This window comes from Filicampus tigris, chromosome 14 (assembly GCF_054856515.1).
Source record: "Filicampus tigris isolate MCC_2025a chromosome 14, RoL_Ftig_1.0, whole genome shotgun sequence".
Classification (NCBI taxonomy): domain Eukaryota; kingdom Metazoa; phylum Chordata; class Actinopteri; order Syngnathiformes; family Syngnathidae; genus Filicampus; species Filicampus tigris.
Genome location: NC_141230.1, coordinates 14,817,968 through 14,835,634, shown reverse-complemented (window position 1 = coordinate 14,835,634; position 17,667 = coordinate 14,817,968). Strand labels below are relative to the sequence as shown.

At 39.5% G+C, this 17,667-nt stretch overlaps 2 protein-coding genes across 3 annotated transcripts; both read left to right on the top strand.

Annotated features, from left to right (window-relative positions):
• The first annotated feature begins 408 nt into the window (after positions 1–408).
• On the top strand, positions 409–6,475 carry pnkd (PNKD metallo-beta-lactamase domain containing). Its single transcript, XM_086052590.1, has 9 exons — positions 409–579; positions 1,040–1,155; positions 1,511–1,623; positions 2,157–2,215; positions 2,521–2,613; positions 2,844–3,007; positions 3,652–3,738; positions 3,962–4,077; positions 4,996–6,475. Exons 1-9 carry the CDS (start codon positions 425–427, stop codon positions 5,167–5,169), a joined length of 1,077 nt encoding a protein of 358 aa, XP_085908716.1. The 5' UTR covers positions 409–424; the 3' UTR covers positions 5,170–6,475.
• Positions 6,476–7,035: 560 nt separating this feature from the next.
• Positions 7,036–15,747, top strand: gmppaa (GDP-mannose pyrophosphorylase Aa). 2 transcript variants are annotated; one of them, XM_086052293.1, is made up of 13 exons: positions 7,036–7,188; positions 8,031–8,128; positions 8,216–8,319; positions 9,196–9,388; positions 9,509–9,568; positions 9,662–9,792; positions 9,926–9,940; positions 11,743–11,877; positions 12,034–12,131; positions 12,216–12,262; positions 12,352–12,444; positions 13,498–13,666; positions 13,780–15,747. In XM_086052293.1, exons 1-13 carry the CDS (start codon positions 7,149–7,151, stop codon positions 13,878–13,880), a joined length of 1,284 nt encoding a protein of 427 aa, XP_085908419.1. In that variant the 5' UTR covers positions 7,036–7,148; the 3' UTR covers positions 13,881–15,747. The 2 variants fall into 2 exon arrangements, with proteins under 2 accessions (XP_085908419.1, XP_085908420.1); XM_086052294.1 differs by lacking the exon at positions 9,926–9,940.
• The last annotated feature ends 1,920 nt before the right edge of the window (positions 15,748–17,667 follow it).

Here is a 17,667-nt window from a genome sequence, read left to right as displayed (position 1 = left end):
AGCAAATAAATAATAGTTGAAAAGTGATAGTGTACTACTGTATTGAATTCAATTTTTGAGTAAAAAAAAACATTATTATTATTATTATTATTATTATTATTATTGTTATTATTATTATTATTATTATTGTTATTATTATTATTATTTACCAGCTTCGTATTAGCCCCGAAACCCTCAAACTTTATGGAATCAAATAGCAAACAATATCACATATTGAATTCGAAGAAATTAAACAAGAATCTAAATTATTTGATATCAGGAAATTAAAATATTTATATTGTGATACCACTAGAAAAACAAAATAGTCTCAACAAAAAAGAAGACAATAAATGTAAAAAGCACAGGAAAAACAAAAAGAGCTTCTTATTTATTTACGTCTGGCGCGTTGCTCTTACGTCATCACGTTCTTCCTGACTCAGACGTGATGGCGCTTCCTGACTGGGTTCTCCCGATTACTGTCACTGCATCCTTAGTCTCGCTATGTTTATTTGTTCGCTTCAGACGCACCGGACTGCTTCTTTGGAGGAAAATATTTAGCAAAATAATGGCTCGCACAGAGAAGCCATTATTCAGAATAGCGTAAGTTTGTTCGAACTTCAACTACAGCAATATTGTAGTGTTGTGTTCGTCTGGTTGATTTCGCTGTAGCGTAGCAACATCTAGCGTTAGCTTCGAGGCCATTGAACAATATAACATTCAGAATTGCATAATTTGAAATTTGTCGCAACAGCTAGTTAGAGCTACTAGGTCATGTTAGTGTTGTAATGATTTTGGAGTTTAGTCACCCGAATGTCAAACAGTATACTTATGTCCAGTCCAGTATGTACCGTCCATAAAAGCAATATGATTACAATACGAATGTTACTGAGAATATATTACTATTCTAATCATGATAATAGATATCCGGAGTAATGTTGTTGGACTGAGGTATTAATTATGTATTGCGTTTTAATTTGTCCACGTTTCATTCTTTGTCCTTTACATCCAGCGGTAATATATGCTTTTCAAATACATGATTTATTTTTTATTTTTTTGTCAGGTACACACTGTACACCAAGACCAGTCTTGGATACATGTTTTACAAGAGGCAGATGAGGAAAGCCCGGGAACGCTACCCGACTGGACACTCTACAGTTCTGCCTGTGCAATTTAGTGGTATGACATGGGATGTCTACATCCCTACATTTTTCATTTAGGTTAAATCTATCAAGGGCAGCAGGTTCAGGTGTTACGTTTTGGCTCTGGCCTTATTGTGTGCTGTTTGCATGGTCTCTCTGTGTTTGTATTGGTTTTCTCCAAGTCTGAAAACATGCATGTTAGGTTCATTGAAGACTTTAAATAGCTGTGCAACTGTGAATGGTTGTATGTATGAATGTACTCCACCTGTCACTGAGCTAAGATAGGCTCCGGATTACTGTGACCATATGTGCTAAAGAAAATTAATGGCTAGATCTGATCAGCAATAGACATTGTATTATATGTGTATGTTTTATTGCCTTTGTCCCTACAGGTATGAAAATCATTCCCATCTCTGTGCTGTCAGACAACTACAGCTATCTCATAATTGACACTACCTCTGGTGTTGCGGCGGTTGTAGACCCAGCAGACCCTCAAACTGTGCAGGTAACTGCTACCCCATCTTTGTATGATGTGAAACGCTGCTGCGCAGAAAGAAGCACCACGTTGCCATTTCAAATATAATTTTTGTTGAAAGGTCAAACACTGAAACTAGTTCATCTACGCAAATAACAATTTGAAGCAAGGTGTATTGTATAGTAGAGGTACTTCATTTGTCTGACATTGCAAATATGCAAAGTACTTTGTCAAGGTCTTTTTTATAATTGTTGCACATCTGCGTCACTGTTCTGGGGTTTGAATTTTGGCTCCGGTTGGTTTTCTATGAGCTCTTTGGCTTACTCCACATTCTGAAAACACGCATGAATGAATTGAATTCATTAAATGTGCCCTGCGATTGACCAAACATTTAATGGTTACCAGCCTCCCGCCCTAGCCAACTGGTATAAGATCATGCTCATCCGTGACCATAATGACAAGCACTGTAGAACTATCATTTATATACCTACATATTAATATAGATCAATGACCAAATAAATTGCGAGCCAGTGGAGGTTATAACAGCTTTGTCAACCTTTTAGGCAGTGCTCAAGGAGGAGGGAGTGATGCTGGAAGCCATCCTCTGTACACACAAGCATTGGTGAGTTTTTCGATGTACTGTATAAACAACAAACATGGATAAAAAGTATGCATTGTAAATTTGAAAAGTGCCATGCAAAATAATGATCCCTCCAACAACTGAAAGATGAATTCAGATTTTTGTTCAATGTGCGTGTGCATGAAGTGTACACTGTAAAATGTCAGGTTTTATAGGTTTACCACCGTCAGTGAGCTTTAAATATGTCAAGTTTGACCATTTGCTCTCCGCAAATCAACCAGACAAGTTAAAGGGAATTGTCAAGTCAACTCACCACATCCAGTTGCCACTGTCTGTGTTATCTACAGGGATCACAGTGGAGGAAACAAATTGCTGAAAAGGCTTCATAGCTCATGTAGAGTTTATGGAAATGCAGCTGATAACATTCCTGGCCTGACACAGTAAGTTGCAGCTTGCTCGATATAGCACACATGAGCAGAGTCCACACACGGAGACGCTCTGTGTGGGCACACACCACAACATTTCATCTTGTGTATACTACTGGTATCTGCTTCACAGTTAACCTGTGAAATAATCACAAATTGATTTCCGTTCCCTTTTTCAAAGTGCCAAGTGTGATATAATATCGCCACTGGTTGTTCGTGTAATTGCGTTTTGTGCGTCTTTTTAGCCCTCTGTCACACAAGGACTCGGTAACGGTCGGGTGTCTGCACTTCAAGGCTCTCTTTACGCCAGGGCACACAGTGGGCCACATGATTTACCTGCTGGATGGCCGGCCACTGGGTACTCCATCAAGTCTTTTCTCTGGTGACCTGGTGTTCCTCTCGGGATGCGGTAAGTGGGGTTGACATGGTTAATCAAATCATTCGATTGCAAAAGCGAAATCTCTGCCTTGAGCCTTTTCAGTGATCGTTTTCCTGTATGGACTGATGTTAGTCAGACACGCACCACTCTAGTGTAGAAATAAGTTGGTCAGAGTCCATATACTGTACAATGGAGAATGTCCCTAATTTGGGGTCATTTCACACTTAAAAAATGAAGATATAGTGCAGTGAGTTTACTACAAACGGCTTCACAAGGTGTTGATGTTACGTAAGTAAATATAGACTACCACTGCTAGTTAGAACGCATTGTAATGGCCCCCAAGTGGTCAGGGGGCATTATAAATAAAATAGATAAGAAATATAAAATGATCACTGTGAAGCTTTGAGGCAGAGATTTTGCCTTGACTTTTTTTTTTTTGCAATCCAGTTATTCAAGTTAATCAATTATTTTTTTCAACCATAAATACAAACAACCAAAGAAATATGATAACGTGGCAAACGTTAGGGATTCCTAGCTTTTTAGTCCCATCTGCTGTCTCTGTCCTCCCCAAACAGGACTTCCTCTCTGCCACAGCCTATAAGACCCTTTACAAATAAATGTCATCGAAACAAAAACAAGGCTACTTGTGTCAAGTGCATTTCTGTTGTTTCAAGGGAGGATGTTTGAGGGCAGTGCCACAACAATGCTGTCATCGCTGGACACTGTTTGCTCCTTAAATGATGATACCCTTCTTTGGCCTGGTAGGGAGCTTGGTGACACACACACACACACACACCCATGTACGCCAGTGTTGATGTGTTGTGAATGTGCACTCATCCAATTTGTAGTCACGGCAAAGCTGCAATTATTCCACAATTAATGTCAGTTGCAATGCCGAGTGTGCACTTAAGTGTTATTATGCTGGTAGCTAATGCTTGATTTTCTTTGGGCCACGTGAATGCCTGTACGCTGGTCGCCCCTTAGGTCACGAGTATGCCATGGACAATCTGCTGTTCGCTGCTGAGGTGGAGCCACGCAATGCAGCCATGGAAAACAAATATCAGTGGGTGCTGCAGCAGCGAGGCCAGAAGCGTTGTACGGTGAGAATGATACATCGCTGCTGCTACTCTCGACATGCTGCACCAAGATTTTCCAGATCCCGCAAGGAAGGCTTTATCACCTACCAGTGTGTCAGAGCTGGTTGTAGTCACACGTCCTCATTGCACGATACAATTTGCACAGAGAAGAGAAGATGATAATATCCGTGTGCGTGGTACTCTGTCCTCATCTGTATGTTCATGAGTGTTATGTTCATGCTTGGTAAATGAAAGTGTCATCACAGTATCAAGACATTGAAAAAACTTAAATTGTTTAGAACTGATTATGTTTCCCATTTAGAGCGCAATAAGAGATTATCTTCATACAAAAATATTATTTACTACAGCTCCCACGTTGGACCTTTGCAATTATTTTGACGATGACATCCTGAATATACTGTAGAGTACTACAGCCCCTAACTTGAATGAATATTCTGTATCTATTTTCAATTTTGAAGATTATAGGCTGATTAGACCTTTGAGTACACCATAAAACAAGAAGAGCTTAAAAATGTCAGTACACCAAACATTTGAAGGCACAATGAACATTACGAGCCCACTTGAATGTGACCCCTGCCAAAATGATATTGCTCAAAATATCACTTGACATTTTAAAAGACACTGAAGTACTTCAGGCCGTGCTTGTTTTTAAATTCCATCAATTGAAATGCTCTTGCATCAAATCACATTTTATTTATATAACAGTTTTCATACATTGAAAGGTTCAACACAAAGTCTTTTGCAGAAATAAAAACAGACAATGGAAATAGCAACAAATGTACAAAAACCAACCCCACGTGCAAACAATACTGAGCACATTTTAAATGATAGTGCAGAGACATGGCAATGCACTGAGGAGCCAAGTGAGGAAAAAAAATATATCTTGAATCTAGTCAATGAAATCCTTTTCTTGCTTTTCAGTGTCCCTCAACTGTTGGCGACGAGAAGGCGTACAATCCTTTCCTGCGCAGCCACTGTACAGAGCTCCATCTTGCGCTGGGACTCCAGCAGCGGGAGGACGAGGACTGGACTCAGTTTCGGGCTCGGGTGCTGGAGGAGCTCCGCAAACGTAAAGACCAGTACAACAGAAGATGATAAATAAGAGCTGAAGTCAGACAATGGAACAGTGGATGTAAGCCATGCTATCTTGCTTGCTGTCAAGCCAAGTGTATTTTCCCATCAACTTGCATCACAACGTGCCATCTAGTCACAATATCAATTATTTATCACTAGCAATTGTCACATTTCCATAGGGTGTATTGTGATCATATTGTTATTGAATACTCCTTAAGAGGGAACATTTGTCAATTTGCACATGTGTACTGTATGCATACTGTCTATTGTAGGTACAAGCAGATTACCCTGCAAAAAAGGGTTCACGTGGAAAAGTTATGTTGCACTGTATTGTTTCCTGCACAAACTTTGGTAGTTATAAAACAAATTATTTTTAGTCTTATCCCTAAGTTTTTGTTATACTGCATTAGGTACATTTCAGCTGAGTGTGGCTTTAGAATTAGCTACTGCGTGTGTTAGTATTTCACACTATGCTCCACAGGAATGCTCAAATGCAAGTGCATGTTTTTCCCCCATTTTTTTAAATGGAGGTCTTTACACTTGCCTTTTGTGATATTTACGTTTTTTCATTGGAATTTAGATGACTGCATCAATTGAATAGGAAAATATTCAAAAGCTTCTCTTTATTGCCAACATATTTTACGTTTAACCACTCACAAAGCAAAATGATAAATGATCAGTGGCCCTCAGCGCTTCTCATGCGCTGCACCTGAATTTTAATAATCGTAGTTCAAATTATTCAACGTTCTTGACTCGAAGCTCTGAAGTTGATATGGTACATATTGTTTTGAAATGAGACTGGACATATGTTGCACTAATGAGAGGATAATGGGATGCCATCTTAAATGTGACACTATGTGACTGACGTTTGCACTCTCAAAAAGAATGCGTTCATAAAACAGCACACGGTAACATTTTTGGGTGGAGCCGTTATACATATATTGTATACTTGATGGTTCATTGTACTGTGACACAAACGGCTCTGTATAATAAGCGCATTGTAATTATCTTGCGCTTTTAATGTTTCAGTTGACTCTTTCGTAGAGTTAATATAATGCGCTCTATATCTGTGGGGATGGGAAAGAACAAACCTGGAAGATATGAAAGCTCTTTAGATTCTAGTTTATGCCGTAGAAGTTAAAAACCAAAGCAGAATGTCCCCTGGTGACTGTTGACTAAAATGTTATTCTGGTTGTTTGATGCTGTTGCACATCTGATTTGCATATGTTTGAGTTCAGAACACAACCGCACGGGAAACAGTTTGACTTCAGGATATGTTTTAATGAGGAAATATTCAAGTAAACTTTTCCATTGGAACTGTGTAGAAGCTGTTTGTTGCCTTTTGTGAGCTTTCTAGCCTGACAGCTGACTTCCTTTTCCACTTTTTCAGCTCCACTCAACACAAATAACAAATAGGAGACATTCTGCAAAAATAAACTTTCACACATCACAACACCACACTGACAAATGTAAATGCTACAGGAACAAAATAGGGATATGATACTGTTGTACAACCACACTAGAATGAGCATTGCGGCAATTCACTATTTTAAATGTGATATTATTGTACCAGAATAATCTTGGTGCAGATGAATACATAAATGATAGAATTAGTTGGTGGTGGGGTAGACTTTATTCTCAGCGTGGGCTTGGAACCATGTTGAAAATAATCAAATGCCCTTTTGATTAATCATATAAAACTGGAAATTAATGAAGTGTGACCAAGTCACATTTCAAAACAGTCCTCCAATGAAATTTTTTAAAAGTAAGATTTTGGCCTACAGTCTCAAAATTCGTATAAAGCATCTTCATACCGTCCAGTTATAATTCAAATTGAGGAGTTATTTGTACACTAATGCACTCCAATCCAAAATCCGGTCCATGTTTTCCACGTAGATGCTACGTCACCTTTGTATGCGGAAGTAGACATCTGTGAAGTAGCAGTAGCGTGTGTTCGCCACTGTTTTGGTGCAGAATCAAATCACAGCTTGCTGCTCAAAATGCTGAAGGCAGTTATTCTAATAGGGGGGCCTCAGAAAGGTGAGAATAACCCCTTGTCTTTAGAGTCTGGGAGTGGTTTGTCGTTTACGGGCAGTTTGAATGCTAATGCTAAAACTAAGTGCTACATTAGTTAGGTTATATTTAGCTGACGTGGCGTAACACAATCAAGGATAATTACAACATTTAAAATGTGGCTGAATAATGATTATGTGACGACTAGTCGACTACAGGAACACACCACGGCTGGTTTTATGTTAGTAATGTGTTATCTTAGTTCCTGGTAATGACGAGTACGAGACACCTGTTAGTTTGCTTACTTGAATTAAAAGCCATTATATATTATTAAAATGCTCCGAATACAGTTATCAAAACACAAACGGCTTACCACGGTACTCGACAGCAAAAATAACTAATTTGTATATAATAAAGTAACTATAAGATTTACTGCATGGCACGTTTTTTTTCATGTCATTTCCACAGTACTGTACATGTATGATAATCATTTATCAGCAATTTCAACAGGAGTTTTAAATGTCTGTTTGACTAATTGAATCCCCCCACACCTCCCAAAAAATACAAAATTGAGCATTTTACCTTTACAATTGTGAAGCTGTATCATGTATGGCAACAATTTCAGTGCAGCGGACATATTGTTGAACATAAACTGTAAGCACTGTCAAATAACAGTGCGGAGGTGCTCTGTCACCAGCAGTCGCTTTTTCAGAGTTAGGCACATATGAAAAAATGTACTTGGTTGTTTAATTTCGCACTTGGTGGGTGGACAGGCACTCCAGAGACCCAACTATTTAACTGCAAGGCATTAAAAAGCACATTTTTCCACAATATGTCTCCTTCAATTCTGTGTGAATATTCCTTTGCAGGCACAAGGTTCAGGCCGCTATCGTTTGAAGTTCCCAAACCCTTATTCCCAGTAGCTGGTGTGCCAATGCTGCAGCATCACATTGAAGCATGTGCCAAGGTGATGGCATTTCCAAGTTTATGACAGCATTCAAATTGTTGGAAGTCTTGTAGCTGTTTGATAACTTCTTTTTGTTTTTCCCAAAAGTTACCAAATATGAAGGAGATCCTGCTCATCGGGTTTTACCAGCCAAATGAAGAGCTGACCAGATTCCTTTTTAATGCTCAACAAGAATTCAAAATTTCCATCAGGTAAACAGGAATTAAAATCACAACACTCTTTACTTTAGTTTGACAACTCAAAAAGCAACAGAGGTAATATTTAACAACTTGTGGTGGAGTTTGGAGTTGTTACCAGGGATGGCGCTACACCGCTATACCCCTGCCAGAAATCTGTATAGCCCCAGTTAAGCCACTCCAGCATTAAATGTGATATTGTAAAATATCTTTATAAATTATTCGCTCATGTTGTTAGGAGACGAATATTATCATTTTATTGAACCAAAAACAACATGACACAATAGGGAAGGAAAAAGCGCAGTTTATCATTGTATATCATTGTATATAGAGAAGAAAAGGGTTTATTTTATTGCGGCTATTTGAGAGTCTGTTGGCTGTGATCACCGCACTCCTTGGCTTCACTTGAGTATTTCGGGGACAGAGACTCTCCATGCTTCGCTTTTTAGCCAGAGGTTCGTATGATATAATATATATAGTTAAGCATTATTGTAATGCTTTGTGGCGGCCATCTTAATCTCGATTCATACCCAGAAACATGGTTTTGTTGTGAATGTCCATGTGATGCAACATGGCCTTATTGATTGGCTGTTACATCTGCGATATTTCGGTGCCGCTCACCTGCGTTTCAAATTTGGAATTACAGCAAAACAAATGTCAGAACACACACCGCACACTGCGCGACATTCTGTCTCGCATCTGTTGTGCTATTACTGTTATCAATACTAGTGTGTATAGGAACTTAAGCTTGACATAAGGAACCCAGACGAGAATGGGATTCGAACCCATTATGGATTCGCGGTCCATCGCCCTTACCACTCGACCACCTCATTCTTCAGCCTCTCAAAACAGGCATACTAAGCACAGCTCGGATTTTCTTGTGCACTGCAGGTATTTGCAAGAATATGCAGCCCTGGGTACTGGAGGGGGCATCTATCACTTCCGAGATCAAATCATCGCTGGTGGCCCCCAGGCTTTCTTTGTTCTTAATGCTGATGTGTGCGCAGCCTTTCCTCTGACAGAGATGCTCAGCTTCCAGAAAGAACACGGAGAACCAAACAGCTTTGTTATACTCGGAACAACAGTGAGTTTTCAACGATTTGTAGTTGTTTGAGCTGTAGACCTTGTACTGTATTGCGTTGTTATTTGGTTATTTCTGAAAGATTTCAAACTGATATATTCACACTGCCGTTTCCTTCCCCAGGCAAACAGAAAACAGTCCCTGAATTATGGTTGTATAGTTGAAAATGAGGAAACGAATGAGGTATACAACCTCCCTGACTTTTTTCCATACATACTCAGCCACCCATCACTGTTTCTGCTCCAAACCGTAACAGCTCCACTGTTTGCTCATTAGGTGTTGCACTATGTGGAAAAGCCAAGCACATTTGTCAGTGACATAATCAACTGTGGCATCTACCTCTTTAATCCCGAGATCTTCCAGCATATTGGAACAGTCTTCCAGAAAAATCAACAAGACATGCTGCTGTGAGTTGTGGAACCGCTTGTGGGTTTCTGCATGCGTGTGCACATGTTTGTTTTATGATTTTGGTTGTCTTCATTTGTCTCTTTTCCCTTCCTTCCCCCAATATGATTTTGTGTTTGCCCACACAATCATCAGTTTTCCATACGATGGGTAAGTTGGTACATGTCAACTGCACGTTGTGGTTATAGAACACTAATAGTTTGGTGTGAGTTACCTAGCAACAATGGCTGACTTTGCTTTGTGACTGATGTCCATGCTCTTCTTTCTCTGTACTATTTAAAAAAAAAAAAAAAAAGAAATTTGTTATTATTATTATTTTTTTTGTAATCGGTGTTTAAGTGAAACATTTCATGTCTTCACGAAAACAGACATAAGTAAACTGTTTTAGGCGTTCCACTAACTATTTTAAGCCTCCGAAAAGTTGGAAAACCCTTTTGCCTTGTCTTGGCCTTGACAGCCACCAGATCTTAACACACCCCACAACACAAACACAGGATAATCGCTCAGGATAATGTTTCAAGGGCCTTGCTCGCTTTGTTTAGTAGGGGTGCTCAAATTTGATGAATGTATGCACTGTGCCCCACTTAAGCTTGAAGCCACATCTAAAAGATGACAAAGCTGTGATACTTGTGTTAATTAGGTGGCTGTCCCAGAGAGATTGCAGTAGACTCGCACATTTTCCTGTGAATGTCCATGGAAAAATTCAGCAGCTCACATGAAAGCATGCAGTGATTGTCATTTGTTTGTTTTTTTTTCCTTTTCCGCACTTTGTACTACTGCACTGTGAAGTTGGCAAATATTTGTGTGAGGACATCCTGCACATGGTCAAACTATTACTGTACTTGGTTCTTGGACCTGATAAAGTAAACATTTGTTTTGATTGTGATGCAGAAATAAACCCATTCCTTTTCAATTTCATCCTAAAGAAATACCGGTAGTCATAATCAAACCTTGTACTTCGGTCACTCATAGATGGGGGGGGGGGGGGGGAATATTTGGGATATATTTTTGTTGAGTTTTAAGTGACTTTTTCTTTTTATTTGTTTTTTATCCAAAGCTTTCCAGACAAAAGTGAAGCCATACTGCATACTTAAAGGCTACAATCCACCTAAATGAAGATTAGCACTGAATCAGCACAATTTTTGATCATAGAACTTGGAAGTAATGAAAGTAGATGCAGGGCAAAATCTCACAGGGATGACTTTGCCTCGAACCGTACCTCCCCCTTTGGTAAATCTCCTATTATGGGTGGAATCCTTAAACATGTTCTTTTCATCAATATTTAACACTCCGTTTCATCTCTGGGCTCTCACAATACACTTTTGGAGCGATGCTGATTAGTATGGAGGGCCATCCACTTAAGGTTTTGATCAAATGTAGGATCGGCTTTGGTTTGAACCCCGAGCTGACAAGTGATGCGTTTTAACTCTAATCGTGCCTGCGTTGACTTCGGAGTGCAGCTTTGGAGAGCGTTTGATGAATTTTTGTTTGGCTTTTCAGGTTATCATCCGAGTGGCTTCAAAAATAAAACATCACATTTAGACTTGAAGAACTGTCACAAAGAATATTTGAATGTTTTCACCACTGTATATGTATGTATACACGTATACTGCTGCAGCCCTCTCTCAACCCCGATGCGGACAAGCACTACAGAAAAAAAGATGGATGGATATTTTTTGCGTTTGTCCCCAAAATGCATCGTTTTTTTCAGCCAACAGTCAATTGTATTCATTTAATCCAAAAGCAGTTCCTAACCAGATAAAAACATCACACTGTTAAGTTGAATTGCTGACTAATGTTCTGCATCAGCTCATCAGAATCGATTGCTACTTACTTTGTGTGGGTATTTTGTCACCCCGCAGACTTGAGTTGTATTTCATTGTGCAGCACAAGTGCAAAAACACTTCCATCCTGAAATCTAAGGAATAACGTCAAGTTTTTGTCTCTGGCAGGGAGGAAACGAACAATGGCTGGCACAGAGCAGAGGCCATCAGGTTGGAGCAGGACATTTTCAGCTCCCTTGCTGGGCAGGGCAAACTTTACGTTTATAAAACACTCCGATTCTGGAGCCAGATAAAGTCGGCAGGGTGGGTGAGAGATGAAGTTCATCTTTGTCTACTGTGATGCTTGTCAGTTTTTTAGTACTTGCTGATGAAGCACATAATGCTTTTCAACACCACTGAGTTGGAGTCGCACTGGTACAATGTGTTCAATATCATTCTGATTTTTGTTTTCCTCCACAGGTCTGCAATTTATGCAAGTCGATTGTACCTCAACCAGTATAACAAAACTCATCCGGAAAGGCTGGCCTCAAATAAAGACGGAGGCCCTAAAATAAATGGTACGGCACTTCGCTCTGTTGCATCATTGCCTTCAAACATTGCACCCACTCAAACTCTTTAAAATCACCTCTTTTGTTTTCTAGGTAACGTCTATATCCATCCTACTGCCAACATTGACCCCACTGCTGTGGTAAGCATCATTCAACGCTAAAACACACCATGTTAAGGTCAGATTCAACTAAAGCAATCATTCCAATGTCCTCGGTTTTCACCATGCAGTTGGGTCCTAATGTCACCATTGGTACTGGTGTTACTATTGGTGCTGGGGTTAGAGTTCGTGAATCCATTATCCTCCATGGTGCAACTCTACAGGTAAGCCCTTAGCCAAACAGTCAGTTTGATATTGTTAAAGAACATGGTTTCTCCGTTCGAGGTGTAAGAGAGAGCACTTCATGTTATAACATTACAGTTATGTTATACTGACCAGTACTGTAAATACAAAGAAAAATATCGTCAGGCACGTTTGCAGCTCATTGTAATTGGGATGTTCTTAAAAAAAAAAAAAAAAAATGTTGTCTGTATGTGAAACCTTTCAAAACAGCAAAGCTCTCAGATGTTTTACATATTCCCTGTGACTTGGACGCAATGCCCAAAAATGATTCTGACCTCACACAGCCCTTCTATATCAAACCCTTTTTAACTGCCGTGATTTGACAATCAGTTTTGACAACTTTGCAGTGTTTTGTCATCGTTATATAACAAACTTGTCACACAAAGCAAACCGTTTGTCACAAGCGCGGAGAACACAAACGCAAGCAAGCAGCTCATGGCAGGCAAGCAACAGAGAATGTCCGTTTTCACACAACAAAAATGCCGATTGGCCATAGAGCAAAGACGAGAACAATGCATCGAAATGAGCAAGTACAGCAGAGCACAACACTTACTGTGAATGAAGACACAAGGAAACGGGGGCGCTATATAGACTAATGACAAAGACCAGACACAGTCGGTATAAGACACGAGAGAGCCCTGCGGACGAGACCAGGTAGAAGTAATTACGGACAATGATGAACACAAAAGAGACCTCCACAGGAAAAGAGACAATGCACAAATATACACTTCACCACAAGGCAAAACAAACAAAATTGAGTCCAACAGCAACCCAGCAGTCCTTTTGGGCCTGTCTAAGAGTGAAAGTACAAAAGCTGAAAACACCTGTATTTCTCTTCTAATATTACAATATAGGGCGGCAATTGATTGGCCGCACAGTTCTGATTTAAAAAAAAAAAAACAAAAACAAAAAACATGGATGGATGGATATTCTAGAAGATTATAATTACTTTGTCCAGTTATGTCACTTAAAAATGTCAAAACTACAAAATAATTTGGTATTTCATTATGTTTGTATCAAAACGTTCCCTCCAGGACCACTGCTGTGTCCTTCACAGCATTGTAGGCTGGGATAGCACTATTGGCAAATGGGCACGAGTAGAAGGAACTCCCAGTGACCCAAATCCCAATGACCCATACGCAAAGATCGACAGTGAGACCCTCTTCAGGGAAGGAAAACTCACACCATCCATTACTATTCTTGGTAATCTTCCTTATATTTGAATTTGTTCATTTGCTGTTTCACATTTCTTTTATTCTTCTCTTCACCAGGATGTCAATGATTAATGCCACGCATATTTTTATATTTACCCGCAGGTTGTAATGTGTCCATTCCCAGAGAGGTGATAATCCTCAACTCGATTGTCCTGCCACACAAAGACCTCAACCGCAGCTTCAAAAACCAAATTATTCTCTAGTTAATCTTCCTCCCGCTGTATTTCCACACTTTGTCAGTGGTGAGCGATACACACAACACACCACTCACTGAGTTACTATATATAAGATGTCAGGAGTGGAGATATGGGACATTCATTAAGCTGTTTTGAAAGATAGATTTTTATGTGTTTGTCCTCAAGGCTTTATGCATCATTGGGTGTCAGCAGTATTAAAGAAAGAGCAATCACACATGTTGATTCACCTTGAAAAGTGCTGTCAGGGGCCAAAGTTATTAACTTTACCAAACTGTTAAATTACCGCCAGCGCAAGAGTAATATATTTGGTGGATGTTAATATGATGTAAAAAGAGTTTTATAGATGAGCACATTATGTTACCCCAAGGACAAAATTGAGAGTCCAGTGCAAGAACAGCAATTGTAAGTAAATAAAAATGACTGACTAGTGACCGTGGGTAAAAATTAGAGGTAATTATTTGTGTGGTGCTTTGATTAAAAGCCTTTAGCTTATTAAGTGTCAGTAAAAATGGACTCGCAGCAAAAGAAATCAGCGACTTGATATTGAAATTGCAATCAAGTAGCGGTGTCGTCTTCTCTAATTCCCACCACGCCACCCCCGGCCCCTCGTGTGTGTGCATAGCAGGAGGCCCAAGTCTGTTAGACTGTTCATAAAATCAACAGCACATGCTTAAAGTGAACATTTGCAATCAGTGGAGGAACTCTTCACATTGACGGATACACCGGATTAGCATTTACTTCATAAAATCACTTCTGCACTTTAAGTTTCAATAAGTGCGGCATTATTGAGAAATGTCAATTGAGATAGTGGAGCTGTAGTCAGTTGTAATTGCAAATTCATTTGCCTTAGTGCGTCAAAGAGGATTCAGGAAAAGCGGCAACACATTAAAGTGATACAGATTTTCCAACAAGTAGTGTCTCTTTGAGTTGTGTGATTTGCACATACGCTTTCAGGAGTATCATCGTCGTATGTTAAATGGGCTTCTTCTGGGGGCCAAGGTTAAAAACCAAATAGTCCCCCACGCTACTCAAGTTCAATTCTAGATTATTTGTTGCTGCACTCGGGCCAAATGAAGTTGACAACGACTTTTGATGTCCTCTTTTTGTGAGTGTTTTTCCTCTGCAGGCACTAAATTTGTTTTTCTTCTTGACAATGGAAATACTCACAGTAATTTCAGGGAAGGTCAACCTGTCAAACACAATCTTGTCAGTAAAATAATTCAGAAGCGCTGCACTTCAGAACCTTGCAGGTGAAAGATTCTCAAAGGGGGAGTCACTGAAGGCTCAGCTGCCCTCATTAGAGTCGCGGGAGAGCTAGAGCCTATCCCGGCTGACTTTGGGCGAGAGGCAGGGGTCCACCCTGAAGTAGTCGCCAGCAGATTGCGTTACAATTGTAGCTCGCAAACCATTAATTTATGTATCGTAATGTAAAGTAAACTCCTCGTGACTGAGCCCCATTGAGAATAAATAGCAAAGCAATGCGAATAATTGACTAATGATATTTAATTAAACTATAAATGTACCACAAACTACTGTATGATCTAAATACACTATAATATAATTTCAAACTCATCTTACAAAATTGCAAAGGCAGTGGAAATTTCCCTTTAAAAATAACAATTCCTCTTCACTTTGTTTTTCATGTGGCTATTTAATAGCCACCCAGCAGAGCAAAAACACACAAGAGTCTCTAACTTAGCTCTTTTAATTGCATTACCATCATCATCATACACTACATATGTGGCCTTAGACCCAGTGAGTCCTAAGCGGTATAGACGATGGAAACAAGTCAGTCACCACCTGCTCTTGACAAATTCATTGTGATTCCTGTTAATGTTTTTCCCTTGGAGTAAAAACAGACTGTTTTGATGAATATTGCGCTGTGATTTTTTTTTTCCCCTTACATATGCTAATGTTGTTTTCCGTCTTGACAATGGAAATGCTCGCAGTAATTTTTCCGGAAAGGACAACCTGTCAAACACAATCATGTCAGTAAAATAGTTCAGAAGCACTGCACTTAACAACCTTGCAGGTGAAAGTGTCTCAAAGGGGAATCAGTGAAGCCTCAGCTTCCTTTTGTGCAATTTTTGCATCCGGCCATTTTGTATAGCGCTTGTCCTCATTAGGGTTGCAGGTGAGCTGGAATCTATCCCAGCTGACTTTGGGAAAGAAGCGGGGCACGCCCTGTGCACTGTTCACCAGCAAATCGCATGGCATCATAATAACGATGATAAAAAAATTTTTTTTTAAATTACCATGGAGGCTGCACATCACTGAGCCTAATGTACCATTAAAAGGGAAATCAACCCAAACGTTTTTTCAAGAATATGTTCTATGCAAGCCCACTAGTTGAAGCAAAGCTTTCTGATAAATATTGCGTTTATGGAATGAGAGTTAATCCACCCATTTTTAGGCATCTCTGGGGGCGGCCGTTTTGTCATTTCTGTCGACTGAAAATGACATCACAACTACCCTGGGCTCAGAGAACGACCAATCACAGCTCGCCTGTTTTCTAAAGCTGAGCCATGATTGGTGCTGAGCCCTTTAGTTGAGATGGCTAAAAACAGGTGGATTTTGCTGCTTAACTCATATTGCACAAACACACTATTAATCAGAATGCCGTGTTCCAACAAGTGGGCCTGCTGGGAACATATTCTTGAAAAAAATATGTTTGGGTTGATTTCCCATTTAAGTAATGTTCAAAACATTAGAAGGAGTACTGTTGAAATGTAAAATTCTTATCGAGTTTATAGTGTGTGTTGTTTGTTGATCAAGACAGTAGCTCCGTACTTATTTCTCAGTCATACATACTGAATGAGAGGAAATAGTGTATGACACGAGTACTATGCAATGTAAATCACAGGTATATGCATTTTACAGTTATTGTTCTCATTTTATATACATGTAAGGCTCTTAAAACAAAATTAAATCCTACTGTACCTCACCAAATATTCATATACAGTAAATCAATAATAATAATAAAAATCATTATTTATGCCCATCTCCACCAAATACAAGTCAACCTCTAGGGAATAACCATCAGAATGTGTTGACTACAAACGTAACCATTGTTAGACTTAAAAGTAGTTGGTATTTTTCTCAAATCTGTGGGTTATGTGATTATGTTTGCATATCAAACGCCACAAACGGCTGATTAGAATAAAAATACCTGCTGAAATCACTTCAAAAGTCCACTTCTGCAATCCATAAACAACTTCTTTCATACAAGCACTTCCCCTCAGGCGCTCAGTAAAGGAGATGGAAAGTTGTCAGAACAAGACCCATGGGTAGGAGATCAGCATAATAATGTTTATTTTCTAACGTACTCCCTTCAAATAGAAGAATGTGCAAAACTGTTTACCACTGGGAAACATCTAACATTAAGATTAACAAAGGCAGCAAATTAATAATGGATTAGTAATTGTTGTTTTTCTTATCGCCTGATTATAGCATAATCGCAAATGCAGTTTGCAACATGCACATCTGTTAAGTGATAAGAATAATTGGCTGCAATCCCAGTGGGAACTCCAACTGAAAGGAATAAAAAGAAAGAAAAACGTAGACGTTTTTTTTTCCCGGCTGTGTTTGTTTGCATGCATACATGAACATGTGTAGGTCTGGCACGAGAGGCCTGTTGGACTATGGGCGACGGTCCAGGGATGTTTCCACCTGAGAAGACAGGTGGAGGGTCTGCATGAGCGTAAAGTGAGAGGAAGATGCCTAACAGAAGCCTAAAGGGCTGACAAATGAGCTGTCAAATAGGAACTGACATCTCCGACTCACATGGTGAGGA